Source organism: Chrysemys picta, chromosome 21, assembly GCF_011386835.1.
Source record: "Chrysemys picta bellii isolate R12L10 chromosome 21, ASM1138683v2, whole genome shotgun sequence".
Lineage (NCBI taxonomy): Eukaryota > Metazoa > Chordata > Testudines > Emydidae > Chrysemys > Chrysemys picta.
The window spans coordinates 9,842,697-9,867,075 of NC_088811.1; the positions used below are offsets into that span (position 1 = coordinate 9,842,697).

General features: G+C 42.9%; 1 protein-coding gene across 14 annotated transcripts in view; it reads right to left on the reverse strand.

Moving 5' to 3' along the window:
• Positions 1-24,379, reverse strand: part of RERE (arginine-glutamic acid dipeptide repeats) — a 314,825-nt gene that overhangs the window by 23,719 nt on the left and 266,727 nt on the right. For all 14 annotated transcript variants that reach the window (XR_010594217.1, XR_006175082.2, XM_065574910.1 and 11 more), the window contains 2 exons: positions 3,086-3,248; positions 666-758 (listed from right to left, as the gene is read on the reverse strand). Coding sequence is in view for 11 of the 14 variants with exons in the window: in XM_065574910.1 (XP_065430982.1) it covers positions 666-758; positions 3,086-3,248 (256 nt within the window). In the remaining 3 variants the exon portion in view is untranslated. The remainder of the gene's footprint in view (positions 1-665; positions 759-3,085; positions 3,249-24,379) is intronic.

The window sequence follows — 24,379 nt, forward strand, 5'->3', positions numbered from 1 at the left end:
GATTTCTCTGGAAATCATTGCCTGTTCCAGGGTGACTTCATGTTTCAGTTAACATTTACCATCCTCAATTACAGACTATTTCTTTAATTAAACAGACACCTGCTGCTTTGAAAAATAATAAAGGAAAAAAAAGACTCTTCTGCAGCATTTGGGGAGTCTGTTTGGCAGCTATTCTTTCTTCAAGGTCTTGGTTTCTAAAAGTTAAATGCGTCATGAACATTTCATCTCTCCCTTCCCTTACTTACCTCCGGGCACTCAGCATGCACTCTATGCATATGCACAAGCATCAGAGGGTTTTCAGGAGTACTTACAGGAGTGAAGCTGATGCAGAAAAGCCTTGATGCGTCATGAACATGTGTTATGTATCTTGACAGTCACAGTCAAATACTGATTTGCTAAACAGTAAATGGATTATATAAGGGACGCTGTTTAGACATGTATGCATTACTGCATAAATGTCTAACTTCCAGGATCCTCTCCCATCACTGTAATACTAATTTGCAATGGTAAATCATGATTAACTCTCTGCTAGAATGGGGCATATTTTGGCTGATCCATCGTTATGTTTTTAGAATAGCTATATAAGCATGAGAACTGCTCTTGCTTGGATGAAACTGTGTTGAACAGACACTAGCACAAGGCAAAGAGATACATCAAGTGCATACTGGTTGTGAAGCAGTGACGGCAGGCGTAACCCTTCAGTTCCTGTTCACTGTCCTCGCTGTCAAAATCATCTTCGCTGGCTGAGCTCAAGTCCACTGAGTAAGCAAAGAAAAGAAGGAAAAGGAAAAATTAGAAGAGACTTTTATTTTGCACTAGTTGACTGAATAACCATTTATGGTGAAAAATTCTAGCTGTGTTTCTGGAGGTGCCATCTTTCATGTGAAACAAGGCTGATAATTTCCGGCAATTACTGAGACTAAGTCTCAGGGCAATTTTCAAGAGTAGGGATGTTCACCTGAAGTTTCTGGCCAAATTCCACATCAGATATTAATATTCTAGAGACCTATATTCCACCCCTGAAGTTTCAACTGGACAAGAGATTTTTTTTTTTACGCATAGCATTGTTGTGTACTCAAACAGAACATGCATGTGTTTCTGCAACAAGGACTTCTTTTCAAACTAAATATTTGAACAAATGTGTTCAAATGCTGTGTTTCACCCCAGAGATGGCTGAATTTCACAGGTGGGTGAAGAGATTCTTGTATAGAGTTTGGTAGTGTGTAAAGTGCTTTGCGATCCTTCTAGACAAAGGCACAACAAGAATCCAGTGCAATCATTCCTTAAAGGGTACATTTTATGATTGAATTACATTTTATTTATCGCAATTTTTTGGGAACTAAAGAGTATTGCAAGGACCAGTCACACTCCACTTGTGGTGAGTAGTCCATGTCAAGTCATTTGATCACAATGCCCATCAGCTGAAAAGCATAATTACCTAGTGAAAACTGCATTAGTGCAAGAATGCACACATTACATGTCACTGGAAAGAATCTGCATATTTGCAAGCAAAATCTGGCATCCTGCAGGATTCTCTAAAAAGCTCAGAGTGAATTCTTTATAGCTGAGGGCACTGCATTTTCTAGCTGCTTCCTACAAATTCACAAAGCAACACATGTCAATGTGTTGTCACAAGCACAAGAACCCTGTCTCAAGAACCATTTTGATGCGTGACCTCATTTGTTCAAATCTTTAGTCTGAAGAGAAGTCCTTGTTGCAGGAACACATGCATGTTCTGTACCGGGAGTCCCTCTTCAGTAACTTCCATTAGCAGTCATCATCAGTCCATATACCCTTCTACAAACATACATGGTCCCATTTAACAACTTAAGTTACTGCAACAGTGGCCGCTAGTACTAATCACATTTTCCAACTTCAATTCCTTCAGGTGTTCAAAACGTGAATGCAAAATTCGCACATGGCCAAGATCTTTATTCTACTGAGTTAATTTTGGTCCTAATCCTGCAATTGGGCCCAGGAGTTCAATTCACCTGAGTCCAACAGTAGGGTCAGGACCCTTCTTTCTAAAGCAAGAATAAAAGTGATTTTTTGGCCCAAGGAAGTTAACCTCCCTCTCTTACAACTCCCCACTATATCCTCCCCCCTTTTCCATCCCAAAAACCCTACTTCAAATCATTTTGGTGACATTTCTGACTTTTTTTGGGGGGGTGGGGAGAGGGGTAATATGCTGGGTTTAGCCCATAAAAAGGTATTAAAACTTTAAGGGAATCTTTAGCCTTTTATACGATGATATATTCCTTACAGCCATATTGAGATCAGTGGGGCCATAACACTTAGTGACGTGCTAGACTGCACTGGGCTCTGTAATTATTCTTTGAGCCAAAAGCACCTGAACAATCAAGATCATGGTGCTTCTAAGGCCACGTCTATACACAGAGTGCTGCAGCGGCACAGCTGGACTGATGCACCTGCAGCGCCTGTCTGGTGAAGACGCTCGATGCCGACGGGAAAGCTCTCCCATTGGCATAATAAAACCACCCCTGAGAGCGGCAGAAGCTCTGTTGCCAGGAGAAGCTCTCCCACCAACAGCGCTTGTGTGCACAGCGCTACGTCAGTGTAACTTATGTCGCTCGGGGAGGTGGTTTTTCACACCACAGAGAGACATAAATTATGCTGACAGAGTGTAGTGTAGACATAGCCTTAGATTTGTGAAAATATACCAATACTGACTATAACATGGCATGAGTTGTAACGAGCAGAAAGTATGGTCATGAAACACTACTTGCAGAGGAAAGTTTGCTTTATTTCTCGCCTTTTCCAAGCGCTGTTCCTAGAATAATCCCAGGGAAAATGCAACACACACAAGCAACTATAACAAACAGGGAAATTTAGAGCCTGGTCAAAGTCTCCATCCTTACACTGGGCTTCTGTGCCTAAGCGCTGCATTGCACATGGTACAAAACATCCCTTGCTATACTCAGGCATAATGGTGTGGGAACAGGAGAAGCCAAGAGCCTGAACTCCATTTTCTTGCTTTATTCAGCTGAAGGCAGAGAGCTACTACAATACTGCAGTTCTATGCATCTAAACAAAGATAAATGCGCTGCTTTTAGCCTCCACTTACAGAATTCGCTAGAGGGGGGCCTGGAGGGAGTGTTGACTGGAGTGGAAGCAGTTCGAGTCTTAATTCTCCGAAACACAGCCTGCCTTCGATGCCTACGGTGGGCTCGGGAACTTGCTGCTTCAGGGGTTTTCTTCCAATAGTAATAGAAAGTGATTAGTTCTCCCTGTAAACACAGAAGGAATATGTTAGAGGGGCATGCACAGCTGACTTGTCAGCCCTTTTCTCTTTCCCTCTCACACATGCGCACACACACAATAAAAAGCTTAAGGGTATATTTTCAGCCAGACAAATTCCCTTGGATAGAAGAGCAAGATATTTCTGGGGAAGCAAATTTCACAGAAGTAAAAGAGTGTGTGTGTGCGTGTGTGTGTGCTCCAGCCACCACTTTCATACTGCATGAAGTGCGGGTATTGGTGCTTCAGCAGGGGGCGCTCTTTACTTTGAGTCAGCCGTATATCAATACCTCTGCAAAGAGTTAGTAGGCACTGTACTGCTAGAGGTACCAGCTCTCCAATGAGTTGTAAAAGCCATGTCCTGGCTAAAGATGGTCTTTAAAGAACCCTGGCACTTTCAGTGAGAGTGGGATCAGTTCAAATAGATGATATCCTGCCCACCTTAATACGCCCCATGCATTAAATACACTCCTGTTTGAAAAGCTGAATGTTAGAATAAAAACATGATTGAGAATAAGCGGTATCCGTATTATTCAAACATATTAAAGCAAATCAAACTTTAATCTGAATATATATGCCCACATCTAAGTTAATTAGGCAGGTAAAAGAGCACACCCAGGGAAGCTAGTGATAATTCCATAGCATAATGAATCTGGCTTACATTCAGAAACCTAGAGCAGATGACATTCAAACTAGTGGATGAGATGCTGAGCTAAAGAACAGCATGTGGTTTTAATCTCCATTCTTTTACTTTGAAACCCCCATCATTTCCTGGTTTCAGAGTGGTAGCCGCGTTAGTGTATCAGCAAAAAGAACAAGGAGTACATTTTCTGGCGACTTGTCTGCCTCTAAGGTAAAAGGTGGTGTTTCTATCAAGTTGCCAGAGAAACGGAGAAGTTCTAACTAGTCCCTTGAAAATCAACATCAGAACAAACATGCCTAAACTGCCCACAAAAAATGGTCTCTTTGAACTGCCTTATATGTGATTTAATCACATAACCTCAGCCTGCTCTCTCTCTCTCTCTCAGGGCCAAATCCTGCAGTCTTTACTCAGCATAGATCACTTTAGTTAACTCTGTACTAAAGACACCTTCCTCAGTCAAACAGCATTGCAAACAGTGACAAGACATATGGAAGATCCTATTAAAAAAGTTACAGACGCTCCCTGACTTACGCAAGCGTTCCGTTCCGGAACGCCTTGCATAACTCGGGAACGTATACCCGACCATTATGCAAACCAAACCAAAAAACCAAACCAAAAAACCCCAAAAAAAAACAAACCAAAAAAAAAAAATACTTTCTAGCTTACGGAACTTTTTCCGTAAGTGCCGATTTGCGTAAGTCAGGTTTGCGTAACCCGAGGAGCGTCTATCTGACACCACTTAAGGATTTTAAAGATGCCTAACTTAAAATAGAGAACTCTGGATGAAGTACACAACCACAACTTTGATTTTGGATAGCAGACAGAACGGATGTATTGTTATGAACTGATAGCGAGTGTGACTGATGCAGATTTATCGACATTAAAATGATACCCATGCCTAACCAATTTCAGAGTGACACTTTGTGTGAGAGAGAGAAAAAAAATCATCTACATCCCTAGATTAGGTAGGATACAAGAATCCTCATGAGAAAAAAAAACTACTCATTTTTCCAGAGTTTCCAAAATTGAAGTAGGCAGGTATCATCATCATCATTCAATACCAAAGGGTAAATATAGTGACTCAGGGCTTATCTAGACTTGGAACACTACAGCAACACAGCTGTACTGCTGTTGCATTTCAGTATAGACCCTACCTACACCAACGGGAGGGGTTCTGCCATCTGGGGCGGTGGATCCACCTCCCCAAGAGGTGGGAGCTCGGTCCATGGAAGAATTCTTTCGTGTACCTAGCGTTGTCTACATTGGGGGATAGATCATCTTAACTATATCACTTGGGGGGTGGATTTTTCACACCCCTGAGCGATGTAGCTGGGTCAACCTAATTTTTTAGTGTAGATCAGGCCTCAGGAACTGTGAGTTAGCCAAGAGCACGGAATAAGGGCTGGCCTACACTGGAGTCTTACATTGGCACGGCAACACCTCCAGGGTCTGAAAAAGCCACACCCAAGAGACATGGCTATGCTGACCTATCCCCTGGTGTAGACAAGCGCTAGGTGGACAGAAGAGTTCTTTCAGTGAAGTACACAACCACAACTTTGATTTTGGATAGCAGACAGAACGGCTGTATTATGTCATGTCATATTTCAGTGGGCCCGGAGGTGGAAGAGGATGAGCAGGCAAGAGTGCCATCTCTTCACACTGTCTCCTCAATCTCTTCTGGGCTCACAAATGAAGAGATGTCAGCTCGGTTACCTGGGCAGCCCAAACTTTCCTTCCGGAGTGGGAAGCTAGGTACATAGGGGCACTCTGGGGTCTGCCCAAGTTACTGAGCTGCCATCCCTCCTTCCAGAACAGAAAGCAAGGTTCAGGGATCCTCCTGGCACCAGGGTACCAAGCCACCATCTTTCCTTCTGGAGCAGGGAGCCTGATCCAGGGTCCCTGCTCCAGAAGGAAAGATGGTGGCTTTTGTTTTTTAGGATTTGAACACTGATGTGCACAAACACACATATGCGTGTGTGTCTATCTTCCACAACACTACCTTACTTGACCAGACAGTCTCGCATTTACACGGAGACTAATTTATTAACAAACACATCTACTAATGCAATGGATTGGATTTTCTTAAAATAATCAGTATTTTTATGTAATTGAGTGGTAAAAATTTTGGGGGAAAATTGGTAAAAAGCAGAATAGCTTTTGTAAAACCCTGAAATATTTTTGATAAAAATGAGTAACAACCAGAAATGAAGGGCACTGGCCATTAAACAAAGATCCTTTGAAAACTAAACCTGCCTGTATTCATGGGTAAAGCCTACATCAGAAACATACGTCTGATTCCAAACGGACCCTTCCAAACTTGCAGTCAAAAATCTGTACGAAGACTCAAATTTTAATATTATTAATGAAATAGACTCACTCAGCCAAGACTAAAGAAATGGGTGATCACAAGAGTTAATCAAATATAGTTAGGATTCATTTCTGGAGCTTCAGATACATGACCGACTAAATGACTCAACCTTCAGTCACAGCCACAGGGTTAAAAATCAACGAGGAAGTACCTAAGTAGGATTTTAATATTATTCACCCTATGGAACATAAGCACACAAATTCCAACCCAGGTTTTATTAGCTGCCTTGCCATCAAATACTATTCTGTCTACCTAAGGGATTAAATGATGGAGTGGAGTGAATCTGGGAGGATTAGGAATCGCATTTTGGTGACTGCATGGGTGGCAGGGGCTTGGCACAAACAAAAGAACATGTCACGGAAAGCTTTGGTCTACAAACAGAGAGCGAAACGGCTCCCGGCTTCACCACGAGTGAAGTCAATTGAACTTTAATCAAACATGCATAGTGTGTGCTGCCGAAACCCATTGCACATAAATTTAGGGAACAAAAGCTGTTGCAGGAATCAATAGCCTACTGAAACATTAACACAGGCAATCATTGATCAAAAGGCCCCTTTACAAAAGGCTGCCTTGCAAATTAGCTGCTGTTTTTGCTTGCAAGCAAACATGGGAGCGTAAACGCTGCCGACATGAATGGCCTGTAATGATCATTTTGTTCCTGGTGATCTCACCTCATCTCAGAGCAAGGTCTTGCAGTCAACACATCTTACATCTCTGTACTATAATTGCTAACAGCATGATGAACTGAGCTGGTTTGGTGCCTGGGCACTGAGGGGAGGAGGGAAGAGGGAAAGAAGGTTCTTCTGAATCCACAGTGTTCTGGGCAGTAGCACTAGCCCAGGGAAATGCTCCTAACCAATCAGCCTATATTTAGTCTATTTTTAAAACCCTTTTCATGCCAGGAGTTGGATGTTCCTAGCAACAGATGCACTGAAATCATCCAAGATCAGATCAATCCTGTTTTAGTTCTGTCCTTGGGTAGTGGCTCTGGTGGGAACGCATTCCCCTCCTGCCATTTTTTTTTTATTAGCAAACAGGAGTAATTTCCCCCCAAATCTCCAAAATTAAAGACAAATAATAATAAATTAAATTAAGAGGCATGATAAAAAGCTGAGGTCGGCTCTGTGGCTAACAAGAAAAGAGGGATACACTGCTGGGAAAGTCAAGCTCCACGTGCCATTTGAGAACAGATCAGCTGTCATGTCCTTCCGCAACCCAGCATTACTGATAGTGCTGCACAAGCTATTTGTAATTATTAGAAGGTTGTCTTCTTGGCATGAGGCACCGTTCTCTCCTCTGCCACCATTTCCCTCCCCTGCCCTCCTGTGTTCTGCTGCAACTCAAGCAAGCCCTCTGACAGACAATAAAAACACTGGGGCAGGCATTATTAACTACTCCAACCCTTAACAATCGAACACGAAAGTAGTAAGTGCTGCATACCCCCAGTTTCTCATTTATTGTGATTTGCAAATGTTAAGTACATGAAACTGTATGTGCCATGCATCAGTGTGACTGTGTGTGAGACAAGACACACATTACAGTTGCACTGAAGAAACCACTAGAGGACTAGCAAATCTATTACTTAATGGAGCTGATGTTCTACTAAGTGGAGCAAAAAGGCATTTCATGCATTTGGTTATAAATGATGGGGTAGCGTTCAGATCAGCTGTTGCCTAACAAAGGTGGTGTTCTCCTATGTGTTTCTCCTTGTTTCACACAGCCATCAGCGGAGTACTACCTGTCGCAGCAGTTCCATTACGTTCAGCTCAGACTCACAAGTCCACCAGCAGCTTTGTGGGTTGTGCTTGATCTTTATTTTTCCAACAACACAAAATACACGAGTGGCTCGTTCCTGTAGCACTTTCTGACTATCTATTTTGTCTCATTTACCCAACTCCCGCACGTGTATGGAAGAGTCCGACTGTGATAAACCAACCTCCTGTCCAAACAGCTCCAACTTTGCATGTTCTGATTTTGCTATTTGAAGTTCTGCTCCACAGTCAGGAGAGGAATCCCACTCCTGGGGCCAGGTTGGGACACCACAGCTGATCTCTTGACCCCCAATGCTATGGCAGCTCATGCACTCTCGGACTACAATGCTACTATGCCTGGATGATCAGCACTGCCAAGGAGCCAAAAATTATGTCCTTACTAGTAAAAGCATCGATGGGAAGAAGCCTAACACATCAAGTAAACTCCTGCACCTGCCTCCGTGTCCACTTGATTGTAGATCCTGGACCAGGCTCAACCATCTATTTACTCTCTGGCTCAACCAGAGCTGCTGCCTCCATCCACCAGCTTGGCCTGGTTTCCCCCCCATTGGAGAACATAACTCACTTTGGTGAAAGAATGCCCATGCCCCCGATATCTGGAGGGTGGTCTACAATACCTAGCCTCCCTCCATACACAGGCCTTCCTCTTGTTACGGAACCTGAACTCAAGTTCTGAGCTCTGGATATGAGAGAGTGTGCCAAACAGCATCATCCAGTATCAGCAACTGGCTCCTCTAGCTTGCTAGACCTACCCAGCCCCTTGCCTTCCTCCTCCCAAGTTAACTCTGCAGTGGAGATACATTCCAGGTATCCACCTCTTCCAGTTGGAACACATTTCCCTCTCCCAGGTCTGGGACTAAATCCAGTCCCTGGGATAAGGGAGCAAAACTCCCACAGAAGTTAATGCAAGTTGCATCCTCTTAATAGAAAGGGTGAATCTGATCCCTGGAGAGATCTGTCTCTCCATTAATCTGCTTGGAATCCTTGGATATTCACAGCTAGTATACCCTTAACCTCAACTCAGGAGACATCACCATCCATCAAGTTCCTCTCTTCCCTACAAGCACAAATTCAGTCTTCTCCCCTCCAGAGCTTTGTTGTGCCCACCACACTATCAGCACCACTGGCAATTATTAGTCGGCCATAAGTAATGCATCCCCCTCATAGCGCAATGGAAGCAGCACTGTCTTGGGGCCAAAAGTCATCCTTCCTCCCCAAACAGCTTCCTTGGTGGTATTTGTGGGTCTCCCAGACTGAGGTGTCTGTGATGCTGCTCAGGGGCTATGTCAGAAGTATGAGAAATGCAGTTGTCCATCCCCCCTCTGACAGATCCATAAAAGAATTCTTCTGTTGACCTAGTGGCATCTACATTGGGGCTCAGGTTGGCTTAACTAGGTCTCAGGCATGTGAATTTTTCAAACCCCATCAGTATAATTTTTCACACCCCTGAGTGATGTAGTTGTGTCGATCTTGTGACGCTGTCTCGTGGTGTCCAGGACTGAGAGTCACCGTGTGACCCTCCTGCCTCCAGTGAGGAGTCATCTTTCTTGTGGTAGTTGGACACTCTACCAGCTCTTCTGCCACCCTTCAAGCACTCTTCCCTGGGGCATACTTTGCCTTGCAGACCCGAGTCCTGAATTCCTCAGAAGCATCCCCCTGTAGCATCCAGCCCCTATCATTGAACATGCACAGCAATTACCAGGTTCGCTACTCCCAGGGTACAGCATACACACATTATACTCTGTTTGAGTCAGCTGACTATCAGCTCCAACACAACAACATAGCACTGTAATCTACTTATAGGGAAAATAAATATAAGTTTATTAACAAAGGTAATGATTTAAGAGAGTGAACAGGGATAGTAAGAACGGGTTACAAATAAAACAAAGGTATCACAGACTTCTACTAGACTAAGAATTGCAGGATAAAAGAGGGGTCCTTGTGCCTTCTTCTTGTACCCCAAAGTCCATTGTTTTTGTCCCCACAGTCAGGATAACTCCCAGTGGTTTCCCTTCTGGGCACTGGCTCCAAGGGGTCTTCCCATACTCTTGTTTCACTCGCCGCCCCCTCACCCAATAACCTATTTTTTCCTGTTGACGTTTACATGCAGATGGGGCTTCCTCTGTGCTTGCTTTACAATGCTTAATATATACACGAACGGAGGCAGATTATTCCACAGCCCCTTGTCTGGCAAAACCAACTTGCCAACACTGCCTGGGGGGCAGATTCCAAAACATTCAGTACATACACACAATTTCTTAAGTGTCACCTGTACGTACATTGCCCAATGGTAAGGATCAGTAGGACATAAGATTCCATGAGATACCTCAGACAAACCTTTCTGAGTAAATACTATGAAAGAAGCGTTTAGGTGTAATGAGTTTGTCAGGCCTGAAAGGAGTTGCTGACACAGAGTTGTGAGCCCTTTGCTAGCTGGCACCATACAAACCACTCAGTGTAGACCTAAAGCCTAGTCTACTCTGAAAACTTGGTGGACCTAGCTACATTGCTCAGGAGTGTGAAAAATTCACACCGAGAGATATAATTAAGCCAATCTAGCCCACGGTGTAGACCCCACTAGGTCGGTAGAAGAAATTTTCAATTGACCTAGCTACTGCCCCTTGAGGGGGTGGATTTACTACAGTGACGGAAAAAACACTTCTGTCATTCCAGTAAGTGGCTACACTGCAACAGCATGGCTGCAGCTGTGCCGCTGTAGCGCCTGTCGTGTAGACATTCCCTAGGTGTTATTTCTTCAGGCTGAGCCTTCTAACCACTAACACTGTGTACGACCAGAACGGCACATCACACTTCCAAGACTCAGTCTGCTTAAATCAAAAAGGCTCAGATCACTCCACCACTAACATGAAGCAGTGAGACTTGCTCCTGAGGAACTCCACCTGACAGAAGGTTTCACGCGCCACCGGAGGACAACTCAATTGCTCACGTCTTTCGTAACCCAGCATTATTGCTAGTACAGGAGATGTGTAGTTATTAGGAGGTTAATTGAATTGGCCTCGTTAGCACTGACACCCCTCACCCCACTTGGTAAGGCAACTCCCATCTTTTCATGTGTTGTAATATATATACTGCTTACTGTATTTTTCACTCCATGCATCTGATGAAGTGGGTTTTAGCCCATGAAAGCTTATGCATTTGTTAGTCTCTAAGGTGCCACAATGACTCCTTGTTGTTTTTGCTGATACAGACTAACATGGCTACCACTCTGAAACCTATTAGGAGGTTGTTTCCTTGTCACAAGGCACCATTATCTCTCTCCTCTGCCACCATTTTCGCTTCCTGCCCTCTTGCGTTATGCTGTAACTCAATCAAGCTCTCTGAGGGACACAATAAAATGCCTGGGCAGGCATTAACTACTCCACACCTTAAACAATCAACCGAAAGCAAGTAAGTGCGGCATGGCCTGATTTCTCACTTCTTATCAGTGGGTTTCAAATGTAAAATACACAGTACAAGCTGTGCCTGTGTGTTTGTGTTTAATCTTGCCTTAGGTAAACAAAGGATTAACACTATGTGTGCATTTCTGAATGTGAGAGGTTTGACAGCCCTACCACTGCAGTCAGTGCTCTTGTGAAGCCAGTCACATGAATACAACAACTTACGTTCAAGTATCTGTTACGGTATAACACAGTGAGCAAACATAATAACTGCTGTTTAATTTCCCAAAAGCATAGCATTGCCAAGAGGGGAAACAAGAAAACAAAAACATAGCAGGGGGTAGTTTTAATGCAATTACACACACACACACACACACACACACACACACACACACACTGTGCTCCTCAGCTACTATGAGTGAGGGGAGACTGGCACTTCAGTTTTACCACAAGATAAACTTGCCTAGGTCAGCCCTGTACCCCTGCCTGGTCTTTGCTTTGTTTTTATCTCAGGATAGGCTCATACTACTTAGTTACTCTGGGGTAAAACCACACCTTTTTTTAGCCCTGAAGACAAGCCCACAGTCTCTTGCTCAGTGGCTGTATTCTCTGAGAACAAAACAAAGGGCTGGTCTACACTGGGGGGGGGAGGAGGGAGGGGGAAATCGATGCAAGGTACGCAACTTCAGCTACGAAGTATCTAGGATCGAATTCCCTGGGGTCCACATGGCGCGGGATCGACGGCTGCGGCTCCCCCGTCGACTGCGCTACCGCCGCTCGCTCTGGTGGAGTTCCGGAGTCGACGGTGAGCGCGTTCGGGGATCGATATATCGTGTCTTAATGAGACGCGATATATCGATCCCGGATAAATCGATTGCTACCTGCCGATACGGCGGGTAGTGAAGACGCACCCAAAGAGAAGACCAGGAAGGAGTATAGACCTGACCTCTGCAAGTTTATTTAGTGGCGTAACTAAAGTATCTGGTCTTCACTGTGCATTTCTCTCATGAATGACAGTGACTCCAAGATAAAAAAAGCACCTGTTTTAGCAATGATGACAAGCCCTCAGAATGCTGGTGTGAATTGTTTGCATCAGTCTTAAAGGAGTCTCAGAGGTTTCCCACAACCACTCATAAGAGCCAGACTAAGGCTCTGTCTTCACTGGCAAGTGAACGACAAAACTTTTGTCCTTCAGAGGTGTTAAAACACACACACACAACCCCGAAAGACCAAAGTTTTGCAGATGAGAACAGTGCTCTTCTGCCGACAAAGCCGCTGCCACTTGTGGAGGGTGGAAGTTTTTTTGTCGGCAGTTCTCCTGCCGACAAACAGCAGCTACACTGCGCGCCTTTTAGCAGCACGGCTGTAGCGGCACAGTTGTGTCGTTAAAAGCAGCATAGTGTAGACATAGCCTAACTCACACCTTGGGACTGGTCGAGATCCCCTGACATGAGAATCACTCGCCCTTTGGTTTTCGGCATCATCCACAGCCACTTTTTATTTTCTACTAGGGTTTTTACTAATGGCAGCACTTCATCTGCAATTGGAAAATATCTCCAGATACACATTATGTTGTTGCCCTCCATTAGCGTCTCAGCAGCAGGGGAATCAAATGTATCTTCTCCTAGCACAAATACTCTCTCATGGCATCATATAACTGAATTAAGAATGATGGAATAAAGCGTGGGAGGACAGAACCAATGAGGAAAGACAGAGGGTAACTGAGATTGTAGGTGTTCCATTTTCTGCCCAAAGTAGCTTCATGAGCACTTCACTGAAGGTTTAACCTGGGCGTTTTTACCGTTTTAATCTTAGTGCACATGCCATTGTCACAGTGACAAATAGGGTTGTGTGTGTTCTAATTAAGCAATAAGTCTCAACAGATTGTGCAGCAGTGCTGATTAATGCCCTCTTTGGATACATAAGGATACTGCACAGTCTGAAATGTCTTATTAAAATTATGAAAACAGGCTCAAAGAATTTTTGTGGTGTTATTAAAATATATTAAAAATCCTTCTGCCATCTAAAATGGTACCTAGGGAATCTCCTGTAAATATCATAATCTAACACCACATTGTAAACGCTTAAGAGATTCTCTCTATTTATTCCCCTACCTATTAGTTTTTAAACTGTAGTTTAGCTTTCTTCTCTCCTGCCCTCTGATTAGGACCCTTTCTTAAACCTAGATAATGCAACAGGCTCTGTTTTTCTGACCATTCTTTATCTTCTTCCCCCAAAAACTCAGTGTGATCAGCTGGGTTGGTTTCACTTTGTAAATGGAAGTCCAGTCCAAAAATGATTAATGTGGCGGGGGAAGGGAGAGCAGCTAGGAGGGATGAGTTTATGGAACCCACGTTCTCACTTGGAAATTTTAATGCCATCATTTCTCCCCAACACAAGTGCTCTCACAGATTTACTCAGCAATCCAACTGAGGCTCCGTCTGTTTCTTGGTATCATTTTGTAGCAGAAAAAAGCTCAGAAAACTTTATGCTCTGCAATTATTGTTGTTAATGGAGAACTGTCAGTATGCCTGGCCCTGTACAGACCTCAGGAAAACATAGTGCCTGCCCCAAAGAATTTACATTCTCATTTAGACAAGTGACACAATTTAGGTCTATAATACAAGAGAGTCAAAAGCACTTAAGTGATTTAGACTCCTAAATCTCTTTGGCTTTTAATGATACTTCAGCATTAAATGCCTAAAACACTTTTGAAAATGGAATTTATGCACTTTTGAAAATTCGACCCCAGTTGAAACTGGGGTGGTATTTGCCTCCACTATACAATTACATGAAATACAAAAATAAGCTGCTTGGGGACTGTGTGGGGAAACCTAAGGCTGCAAGAAGGATACTTTGTGTATGCATGGTTTTGAATGGAGTTGGAAAAAGAGTCAGAAAGGGTAAAGAGATCAGTGTAGAAAAAGATAAAAGGGAACAGAGGCTGGAAAGTGAGGAGTGAAAAACTACAAAAGAAGAGAATAGCATGAGAGCAGTCTGGAGTGTCAAGAAAAAAAAGGATCGAGACAAAATATAAATGTGTACAGTAAAATCTCAGAGTTTCGAACCCCTCAGGAATGAAGGTTGTTCGTAACTGAAATGTTCGTAACTCTGAATAAAATGTTATGTTCTTCTTTCAAAAAGTTTACAACTGAACATTGACTTAATACAGCTTCGAAACTACCATGCAGAAGAAAAATGCTACTTTTAACTATCTTAATGTAAATGAAACAAGCACAGACACAATTTCCTTACCGTGTCCAATCTTTTAAACCCCCACCCCACTTTTTTTTTTTTGTAGTTTACGTTTAACCCAGCACTGTGCTGTACTGTGTTTGCTTTCTTTTTTGGTCTCTGCTGCCTGATTGCATACTTCCGGCTCCAAATGAGGTGTGTGGCTGACCAGTCAGTTCGTAGCTCTGAAGTTCTACTGTATTTTAAAATATACTATACATATTTGTAATACACTAGTAATACTCTTCACTTATATACTATCTTTCATTTGAGGATAAAGTGCTTTATAAATATTAATGTATTAAACCTTGACATACCCTTTGGACAGTAAGCATTATTCACATTTTACAGAAAGGGAAATAGAATCACAAAGAAATGACTTGCCCAAGGTCACAAAAGAAGTCAGTAACGGAGCTGCAAACAGAACCCTGGTTTCTTGACTGCCTCTCTTGTGTATTAGATACAATAAAGCCCCCTCCAATAAAGTGGAAAACACTCAATTGATTTTCTGCTGTTAAGTTATTTCAAATGCATGGAATTTACTGACCCACATTTTACTACTGACATGAGATTCCTTTTCAAAAAGTGCAATCCTGCTGATTACCTACATTGTCATGTGAATAGCTCAGCCAATCAAAGTTAGACTCTTATAAGCAATTTTATAATACAGACTAAGCTTTACTGGACAAAAGTCCACCTTCATTAGACACGGTAAATTCACTGCCTGCCTGTTCCTCACTAGCTTAGCAAAGAATTCAGTGCGACTTTCCTCACCTCATTCTAGATTCAAGCTATTTGTTCTTTTAATTTCCAGGTTACCCTCTTAGTTTTTGACTAGAATAAATCAACAGAGAAATATAAATTCTACTAGTAAGAGGATAAAAAAGGTTGGCAACGAATCAGTCTGTGCCACATCCACTTCACAATTTTGGGGCAGTCTGGTTGCTAACATTTTCCAATGTTTGGAATTGAGGCCACATTTGCTTCTGGCAAGAAGAGCTAACTCAGATAATGCGCAAGTTACAGAAGTTTTCCTGGCTGGGTATTCTATGAAAATATTTCTCTTTTTTCAATTCTAGGGATTAAACCATTGGGTTTAACAACAGTTCTGAAAATCAGAGGCTTGAGGCAAGCTGTTGCATTCTTTTAAACCTTAGCCACAGTTGGAGACCTCTGTCACTCTCTCCAGCTGTACGCAGTGCTAGAATGAAAAAGAAGGCTCTTGTAATTAAGGTTTCTCTCTCCAGAGACTTCTCTTTTGTTAATCAACAGAGTCCTCTAATCCCCAAAGGAACCCACAGGCTGTTGGCTGCATCCATTACTAATTGTTAGATACCATCTTTAATAGCATCAGTTATAGTTCTACAAGACTGCTTAACGGCTGCCTATGACGCCAGGTAAATCTGGCAGAACGTACCTGTGGAGCTGCCCAATTAACTGGGTATTACAATACAAAGTGGCAGGTGGACAGGACTATCAGCAATGAAGGGGTTAAGGACCTCCTTATATCTGATGATAACTCCTGCATTCTGCAGAGTGATTTGGGATCCAATTAACCCTTCTGTAGCTCCAGGTACTGCAACTCTGATCATGGACCTGCTATTTGTTTGAGCCTTCTGACAAGTTCAAAGTAATTTAACTAATTTAAATAAATATCTTAAACTAACCCCCCAACACCAGGACACACTTTTGCAGGGCCTGTTCAGACACAGCTGCCAAACCTGCAGCTACAGAGGGGCCCCCACCCCATCTGGGCCAGGTTGCAACACTAGTGTGATGTTTACTGCGCATGCTCCAGTCGCTCTTGGCTTGAAGTGTGAACAGCTTCATGCTCACAGAACTGAGAGGGGATAATGTAGCCCATGCAGAATCAGGGCTTCTCTTTGTACTGAGGCTCAGGGTAGAACACATGACAGGTTCTTCCCTTCCTGCTGTTCAACAAGAGACATCTATTCATTATCCCCTGAGCCCTTCCAGCTCATATACAGATACACATACCAGTCCCTTTTGTCCTCCTTATGAACGCTTATTTCCCCCCTCCTCCTCTCCAAAAAGCTGGCATGACAGCTTGGGGCAGGTGGACGATGCGTAGTTTACCTCTTGGTCATAAGAGTAAAGGGGAAAAGGGGACAACGAATGGCTATGCAGTGGCAGGAGGGGAAACCCGCTCTTGTCTGCCCATTTATAGTTAAGTTTTGAGCTTTATAACCATCCTATAAATCAGCCACACCCCTTTCACTCCTAGGTAACTAGATGCTCTCAAGTGCTTGCACACTATGGCAGCAATAAGATCAGTATATGTGCCTAGGTAGATTAGATATAAAGAACATAGAAGAACGTTAGGAGGAGGACTCATTCCAGGATGTGTTGCCCCCGCACCTTTTAAATATTGTTAACATTTAAATCTTAGCAGCATGACACGAGGAATAGCATTTTCTCAATCAGGCTGCTTGGCACCAACAATTCATCCCCCCAATTCAGTTTTCTTCTTGCACAAACTGAATACTTCACTATTTCCTAGTTTCATTTAGCTGGAGTCAAACAGCATTTCACTGCAATTGGCTACAGCGCCATGTTACCTTTCTCACTGTTTTCTCATCCCTGTAACTAAACCACAGTTCCATCAGTGAAAGGAGGAGGAGAAGAAAAAAGCCATAAAGCTGCTGAAACTACCATGCTCCATCCCGTAAACATTTTTCTATTTATCTGCCCTTCATTACATGCACAATCTTATTATCTCTGCACAGCCTCAAAGTGACAGCCGTCAGGGTCACCCTATAAAATATACATTGGCAATGTTACATTTAATGACGGGAGCGAGGAGAAAGATGAAGGATGGGAGGGGTGGAATACTGCAGGACGTTTTTAAAGGGATCATCAGTTATATCTGTGCATTTCCCGAGGTGATAATTGAATGACAGTGGCTGGAGGGAAATCCATTTTTGAGCTCAGGAAAGAATTGTTAAGCGAAAAATGTTTTTGTATTGGAGGCATGTAATGGCTGCCAGAAAATGAAAAAGGCTCCTTCAACCACATCAGTTCTTATATTTTATGTCTTTTATATGTGGGCTGGCAATTATCTAGTACAATCAGCTTTTGAAATACAGCTTTAAAAATAAAGACAGACTTTGGTCATTATATCTTGTAGACTAAGAGATATTTTCTGTTGTAGTCTGTGTGTCAACTTCAATTAATTTAAATGAAGGATCAATTTTGTAGTGTGGAGAAGGTGACATACCAAACACAAGGGCAACCGCCTTTATCATTATCATATTGGTTTTAAAATAAAAGGTTAAAGCACAATTCTAATTATGTTCTGTATTTAACTAAAAATTGCCCTCTGCATTAAAGTGAAGTAGATATGCACTAATCTGTATTCCTTGTAATTTGGCAGCACTGTAATGAGGCCCTGAGTTACTAAAACTTCATTACTTAAAATGAAAAGAACATTTTTACTAGTATTCAGTCATGTATCTTCACAGTTATAACTAAACTACACTTGTCAAAACAAAGAATATTTTGTGTTCTGCATGTTCACTAGCTAATTCACAATGGGTCTCCCAGTCATTAGCGTAAAATACTGTCTACAACTAACCAAAGCAAGGGTATTGAGAGTTAAGGTTGATACTCCATGATTATTGTATAATAATTTTAATTTTTATTACCATAAGTGTCAAGCAGCCCGTCATGGACCAGGACCCCACTGTGCCAGGTACTGAAACAAACGGAACAAAACTAACTCATCTCAGTGCATGGGGACCTATGCAAGATCACCGCAACAGCCACGACACACAGGCACAGCAGGATGGGTTATGGAAAGAATATTAACCTAAAACCCACAAAATACAAGAAACAATGTGTTAAATCAGAGTTGAATCTGACAAATGTAGAGGTTTTTTCTTTTTAAATATACTTCTCTGCCTAGGACAGAGGTTTTTTTTGTGTGCTATGCAAAGTCTCCAATCAGTTGAACTGGAAAAGCATGCAGTACTATGATGCACCACCATGGTATTAGCCTAAACAATAGATTTTAAATGGATAAGGAACACTCAATTCTTAAAATACTGTCAGCTATTGGTCCCATACCATTTGGAAGAATATTGAGGCTCTTGGAGAAGGCATGGGAGCTTTGGAAAAAATAACTGATGAGTGAAGCTTTTATCCTTATTTTCTATCCACCACAAACCCTTATGCAAAATCTGTGTGTAACAGACATTTTACAGCCGTTCTTCCATTCCAGTTTAGCAGTCACTGTTTATTCATAGATTCACAGATTCTAGGACTGGAAGGGACCTCGAGAGGTCATCGAGTCCAGTCCCCTGCCCGCATGGCAGGACCAAATACTGTCTAGACCATCCGTGATAGACGTTTATCTAACCTACTCTTAAATATCTCCAGAGATGGAGATTCCACAACCTCCCTAGGCAATTTATTCCAGTGTTTGATCCATTACCAGAGAAACGGAGCAGAAACCAAAACATTAATACAGTTTCTCTTCAGGATTATCATATACATGGCTTCTCCCCATCCTTGGATGATCTGGGAAGTTTGGTAACAATGTGGTTCTTTTGAAGTTTTTGAGGTGCCTTAAAACCAATGGGCAGAAAAAACCCAAGGGACAATGCCTGAGGCTCCTCCACTAAAATTGTTCTTGCGTGTTCTCTTTAAGAATCAGCAATCCTGGACACACACACAGTACTATCGCCAGCTCTCCAAACTAGCCCTTGTAAAGGTGCTTCTGTCGGAGACTTAAGTCATCTTAAAGAGCTGACAAAATTAAAAGTCTAAACTTTAGGGGTCTTACAAACATCTTACATACAGCTTTCCCATAACAGTAGTCAAGTGAGGGAATGCTGTGAGGCTCTGTTGGTCACAGAGGACTACCTCCTTCTAATTATAATTGTTGTATATAAAATCGACTGCTTCATATTTCCTCTTGGCTCATTTAGAACTACTCTATTATCAAATTCATGGCTAAAACCTTCTACACTAAATTAAATAAAGAAGAGTTAATTTTGTTTAGATCGCATCAGAAACAGAGGTCCATATTACCTAAGTCTCAAGGATAAGTGAACCCAATAGGCTGGATTTTGCTAACTAATCAGATCCTGGGGTATTCCAACGATTCACTCAGCCAGCCTTGCTAATGTTTTCAACTTCACTAGTCACAAATGTTTTGTGCTTTATCATTAGATTGAGCTACACTTTTCCACTACAACTGTCTCCTGGGAATTATGTCCCATACTTCCTTTGGGAATGTAAGTGTCATATAGTGACTACATCAAGGGTAGGCCTCTGGGTTTTATTTCCAGGCCTACCTCTAGCTCTGTGAGAGTGACCTTCAACAAGTCACTAAGGTCTTGTCTACACACACTTGCCCTGATTTAGTTAAACTAGTTTAACTAAACCCACTGTAACCTCTGTGTGGCTTAATTGGGTTAGCCTAAATCTGTTCCCAATTGATTTAAACCACTCAAACTGAAAGAAGAGTGTCCACACAGGGGATTACATTGGTTTAACTTCACACCTTTATATAAAATGGAGCCACTTTACACAGAAACTCTTCTCTCTCCAAGCTTCAGTTCTCCACCTATAATACCTTCTTTTCCCCAGGCCTTGATCTTTTTATTTAGGCCAGGGATTCTCAACCTTTTTCTTTCTGAGGCCCCCCAAACATGCTATAAAAACATGTCCCACCTGTGCCACAACAACTGGTTTTCTGTACCTAAAAGCTAGGGCCGGCATTAAGCGGTAGCAAGCAGGGCAGTTGCCCAGGGTCCCATGTCAGAGGGGGGCACCGTGAAACTAAGTTGCTCAGGCTTCTGCTTCAGCCCTAGGTAGCAAGGTCCCAGGCCCCATGCTTCACCCCCATGGAGTGGGACTTTGGCTTTCTGCCCTGGGCCCCAGTAAGTCTAATACTGGCCCTGCTTGGCGGACCCTCTGAAACATGCTCCCCTGGTTGAGAACCACTGATTTAGGCCATGTTGACACTACAGGGCTATAGTTATGATGCCGGAGCTATACTGGCATAACCCTGCGTGGACGCAGCCAACACCGATAGAAGGCATTTTCCCCATCAGTATAGGAACTCCACCTCCCTGAGGGACGGTAACTAGGTCAACGGAGGCATTCTTTCATTGACCTAGCTACGTCTACGTTGGGGGTAAGGATGGCATAGCTAAGTTGCTCAAAGGGATGGATTTTTCAGATCTGAGAGACAGAGCTATGTTGACCTACATTTTAAGAGTAGACCAGGCCTCTCTTTGAGACAATGGGGTCCTGATAATGGTTGGGTTCTGTAGGAACTACTGTAAAAAAAAGTATTTCAACGACCTGCCTACTTCACAGAGAGAGAAGGTGAGCCTTAATTACCATTTGTACAGCACTCAGAGACAGTGAAACAAGGTGCTAGACAAGGACAAAGTATTATTAAACAGCTACACAAAAGCTTAGCAGAGTTCCTTGATGCAATAGGCCTCTGTTCCTTTATGCAGAACTCAGCCTGTGCAGTGTATAATTTCAAGCAACTGCATTTTCTCCCATTCCTAGGGTGTTCCTTTGCTGGAACCTGATCTCTTCTGGAGTTGATTCCCAACTATGCAACAACAACAAAATATATCTTCCCCCTATTGTTACCTTGAAGAGTATGCAAAGAAGTTCCTGCTAAGATTTTCCACTTCTACACTCAAAAGCAGACATTCATCTAACATTAGCCTACTGCCTACCACAACTTTTTCCTGGACAAGTGACATCTGTTTGAGGAGATATGTACCAAGCAAATGGAAAACCCTATACAAAGCAGAAAAATAAGGGACTCTGAGGACACTGGGATACAATAGTAACCGCAAATCCTGCACGTCTGATGGACTTTCTCCTATTCCGTTAACAGGAAAGAAAAATGGGTAAACCGGGGATTATCTATCAGTATTTTAAAGATTTCACAAGCAACAGTTCTGTTTATTTTACTTCCACATATTAAAAAAAGGCTCAGGCAGGGGTGCTGGAATAATTTGTATAGTGGGGGTGCTGAAACCCATTGAACCAAATTGTAAACCCTGTATATGATGGAAACCACTTCAAGCCAGGGGGTGCTGCCGCACCCCCAGCACCCCTGGGCTCAGATCTCCTGAGCCGTTTAGTTAGTGGAGATAACCCCTGCCCTCCTCCTTCCCCCCAGGAGACTGCACCAGAAGCAGTATTTTACAGGCAGTGCTGATGTGTCTGCACACTGACTTGCTTTCCACATTTCAATCTGTGATGAACAATGCATGGCATGACTTGGCTTGATAAGTGCATTCATTACCCCAGCTTCTCCACTTGCGGTCTATGACCCATAGGGGAGCTGTTGAACACTAGCATTCAGACATTTAAAATGAAGCCCATTGTGAAAGAATGAAAATGAAGTGGGGATCACCATAAACTTTGTAATCTAATCCCTGCTCTTGTTACCTAGGAGAGAGTGTAGGTGAAGGCTGGGAGCCAGAAGGCGTTTCTACCAATTTTTTCTTACTGTAGCTCCACTTGTAGGAAAACATTACAAGAGGTCAAAACATTGTTATGGAAACTGGAGGTTTCTATTATGCACTGAAAAATGCTAGCTTTAGCACTCCTTTAGAGATTCCATGTCACCGAATGCCGGGCACTTAATCATCGAACAAACTGAGTGGAAGAGAGAAAAGCCATCCATTTCATACCAAGTCTTGTGGAATAGTTTCAATAAAGACTGGCATAAACCTCCCAAAATGATACAAACGAACATATACTCCACAAGCCTAGGTACAGAATAGATGCCTTTCCTCTGCCACCCAGTCTGTTCTACAGTTGACATGCCAGGTGTTCTGTGACACAAAGTCATGTCTCTCTCACATACCCCCCCACCCGCATCATTTTACTATTGATTTTGAACAGACTAAGGGTATGTCTTCACTACCCGCCGGATCGGCAGGTAGCGATCGATCCAGTGGGGATCGATTGATCGCGTCTAGTCTAGACGTGATCAATCGACCCCCCCGAGCGCTCTCCCGTCGACTCCTGTACTCCAGCGCCGCGAGAGGCGCAAGCAGAGTCGACGGGGGAGCAGCAGCAGACTCACCGCGGTGAAGACACCACGGTAAGTCGATTTAAGTATGTCGACTTCAGCTACGTTATTCACGTAGCTGAAGTTGCGTAACTTAGATCGATCTCCCCCCCCAGTGTAGACCAGGGCTAAGGATTAGATTTTGAGAGAATTCACACAGCTCTCCCTTTACACCACTGTGCAATAGCCACTTCTTTAGCTAGTGGACTTTCCACAGTAGCCAGGTGGTATGGACAGGAAGGGGCATTTCCAGGCAGCATACTACGCAAGAAGAAGCCTTGTCACAGCAGCAGTTGCTCTTCATTTGCTGTCACTTTCTCCTGCCGTCAGTCTCAAATTCCTTGCTTTAAAAAAAAAAACCCAAAACCAACACCTCCAAGTAAGGGAAATTTAACCAAACAGAAACAATACCGCTATGAACAAACAAAAGGAGAAAATAATATTAGGCTGATGCTTTAATGTGGCTCACTACAACCTGAATGAACTGGCTGGAAAATAAGGGGAAAAACTATTTCAGAAGTGGTTTTTTTTCAAGTAACGACTACTCTAAATAGAGTGAATGGTTTGCAGTTTGGCTACCTGTTCAAGAGGAAGGTGCGTTAACACTGTACTTCTTATACTTTAAGCTTCTAAGGCAAAAGGTACTATAGAAGAGCATAGTGCGTTATTACAAGCATTAATGAAGACTTGCAATACTTCTGTGAAGTAGATACTTATCCCCACTTTACAACAGGAGAAAGAGATGCACAGAGGTTAATTGACTTGTCCAAGGTACACAGACAGTAGAAGAGAACAGAACAGAAACCAGGAATCCTGTAAGTCAATGGCTAATATATTAACATATGTATCATTTTCCTTATAAAATACAGACTCCTTACAATGTTTTATAAAATTGTTCTAGATCTGAGTATATTCTGACTCCCTGTGTTTCTCTTTTTAAATTCCTTTTAACCTCGGATTTCCTGTAGATAGGAAACTGGCCTCCTATTACCACACTCACCAACCTGCACAGGTTTGTAGTACAGAAATCTACAAGCTAAGGCCAAAGAGTCTTTTAAAGTCAGTTCCTTCTCAGCACTTCACGAAGAGGTCAAGATCAAGTCAAAAATGTAAAGAACTTCTTACAAAGAGGAAGGAGACTGCTTCATTCATAGTCACCCATTAGGTTTGTCCCAGAGCCACTTTCCCCACCCTGGAGAGCTGCACCTTTTAATGGATTCCTACAAGTGCATCTGATGTTTGTTGGTATCACCATCACAATACACACAGGCCCAAATCCACATGGATGCACCTGCATCACATAATCTCTTGCATTGCTGGTACAAACACTGAATATTTTGGCTTAAACTATCTCAACATAAACATGGTCCTGACATGCGGGCAGGGGACTGGACTCGATGACCTCTCGAGGTCCCTTCCAGTCCTATAATCTATGATTCTATGATTAAGGGCGGGAGGGATAGCTCAGTGGTTTGAGCATTGGCCTGCTAAACCCAGGGTTATGAGTTCAATCCTTGAGGGGGCCACTTGGGGATCTGGGGCAAAATCAGTACTTGGTCCTGCTAGTGAAGGCAGGGGGCTGGACTTGATGACCTTTCAAGGTCCCTTCCAGTTCTAGGAGATGGGATA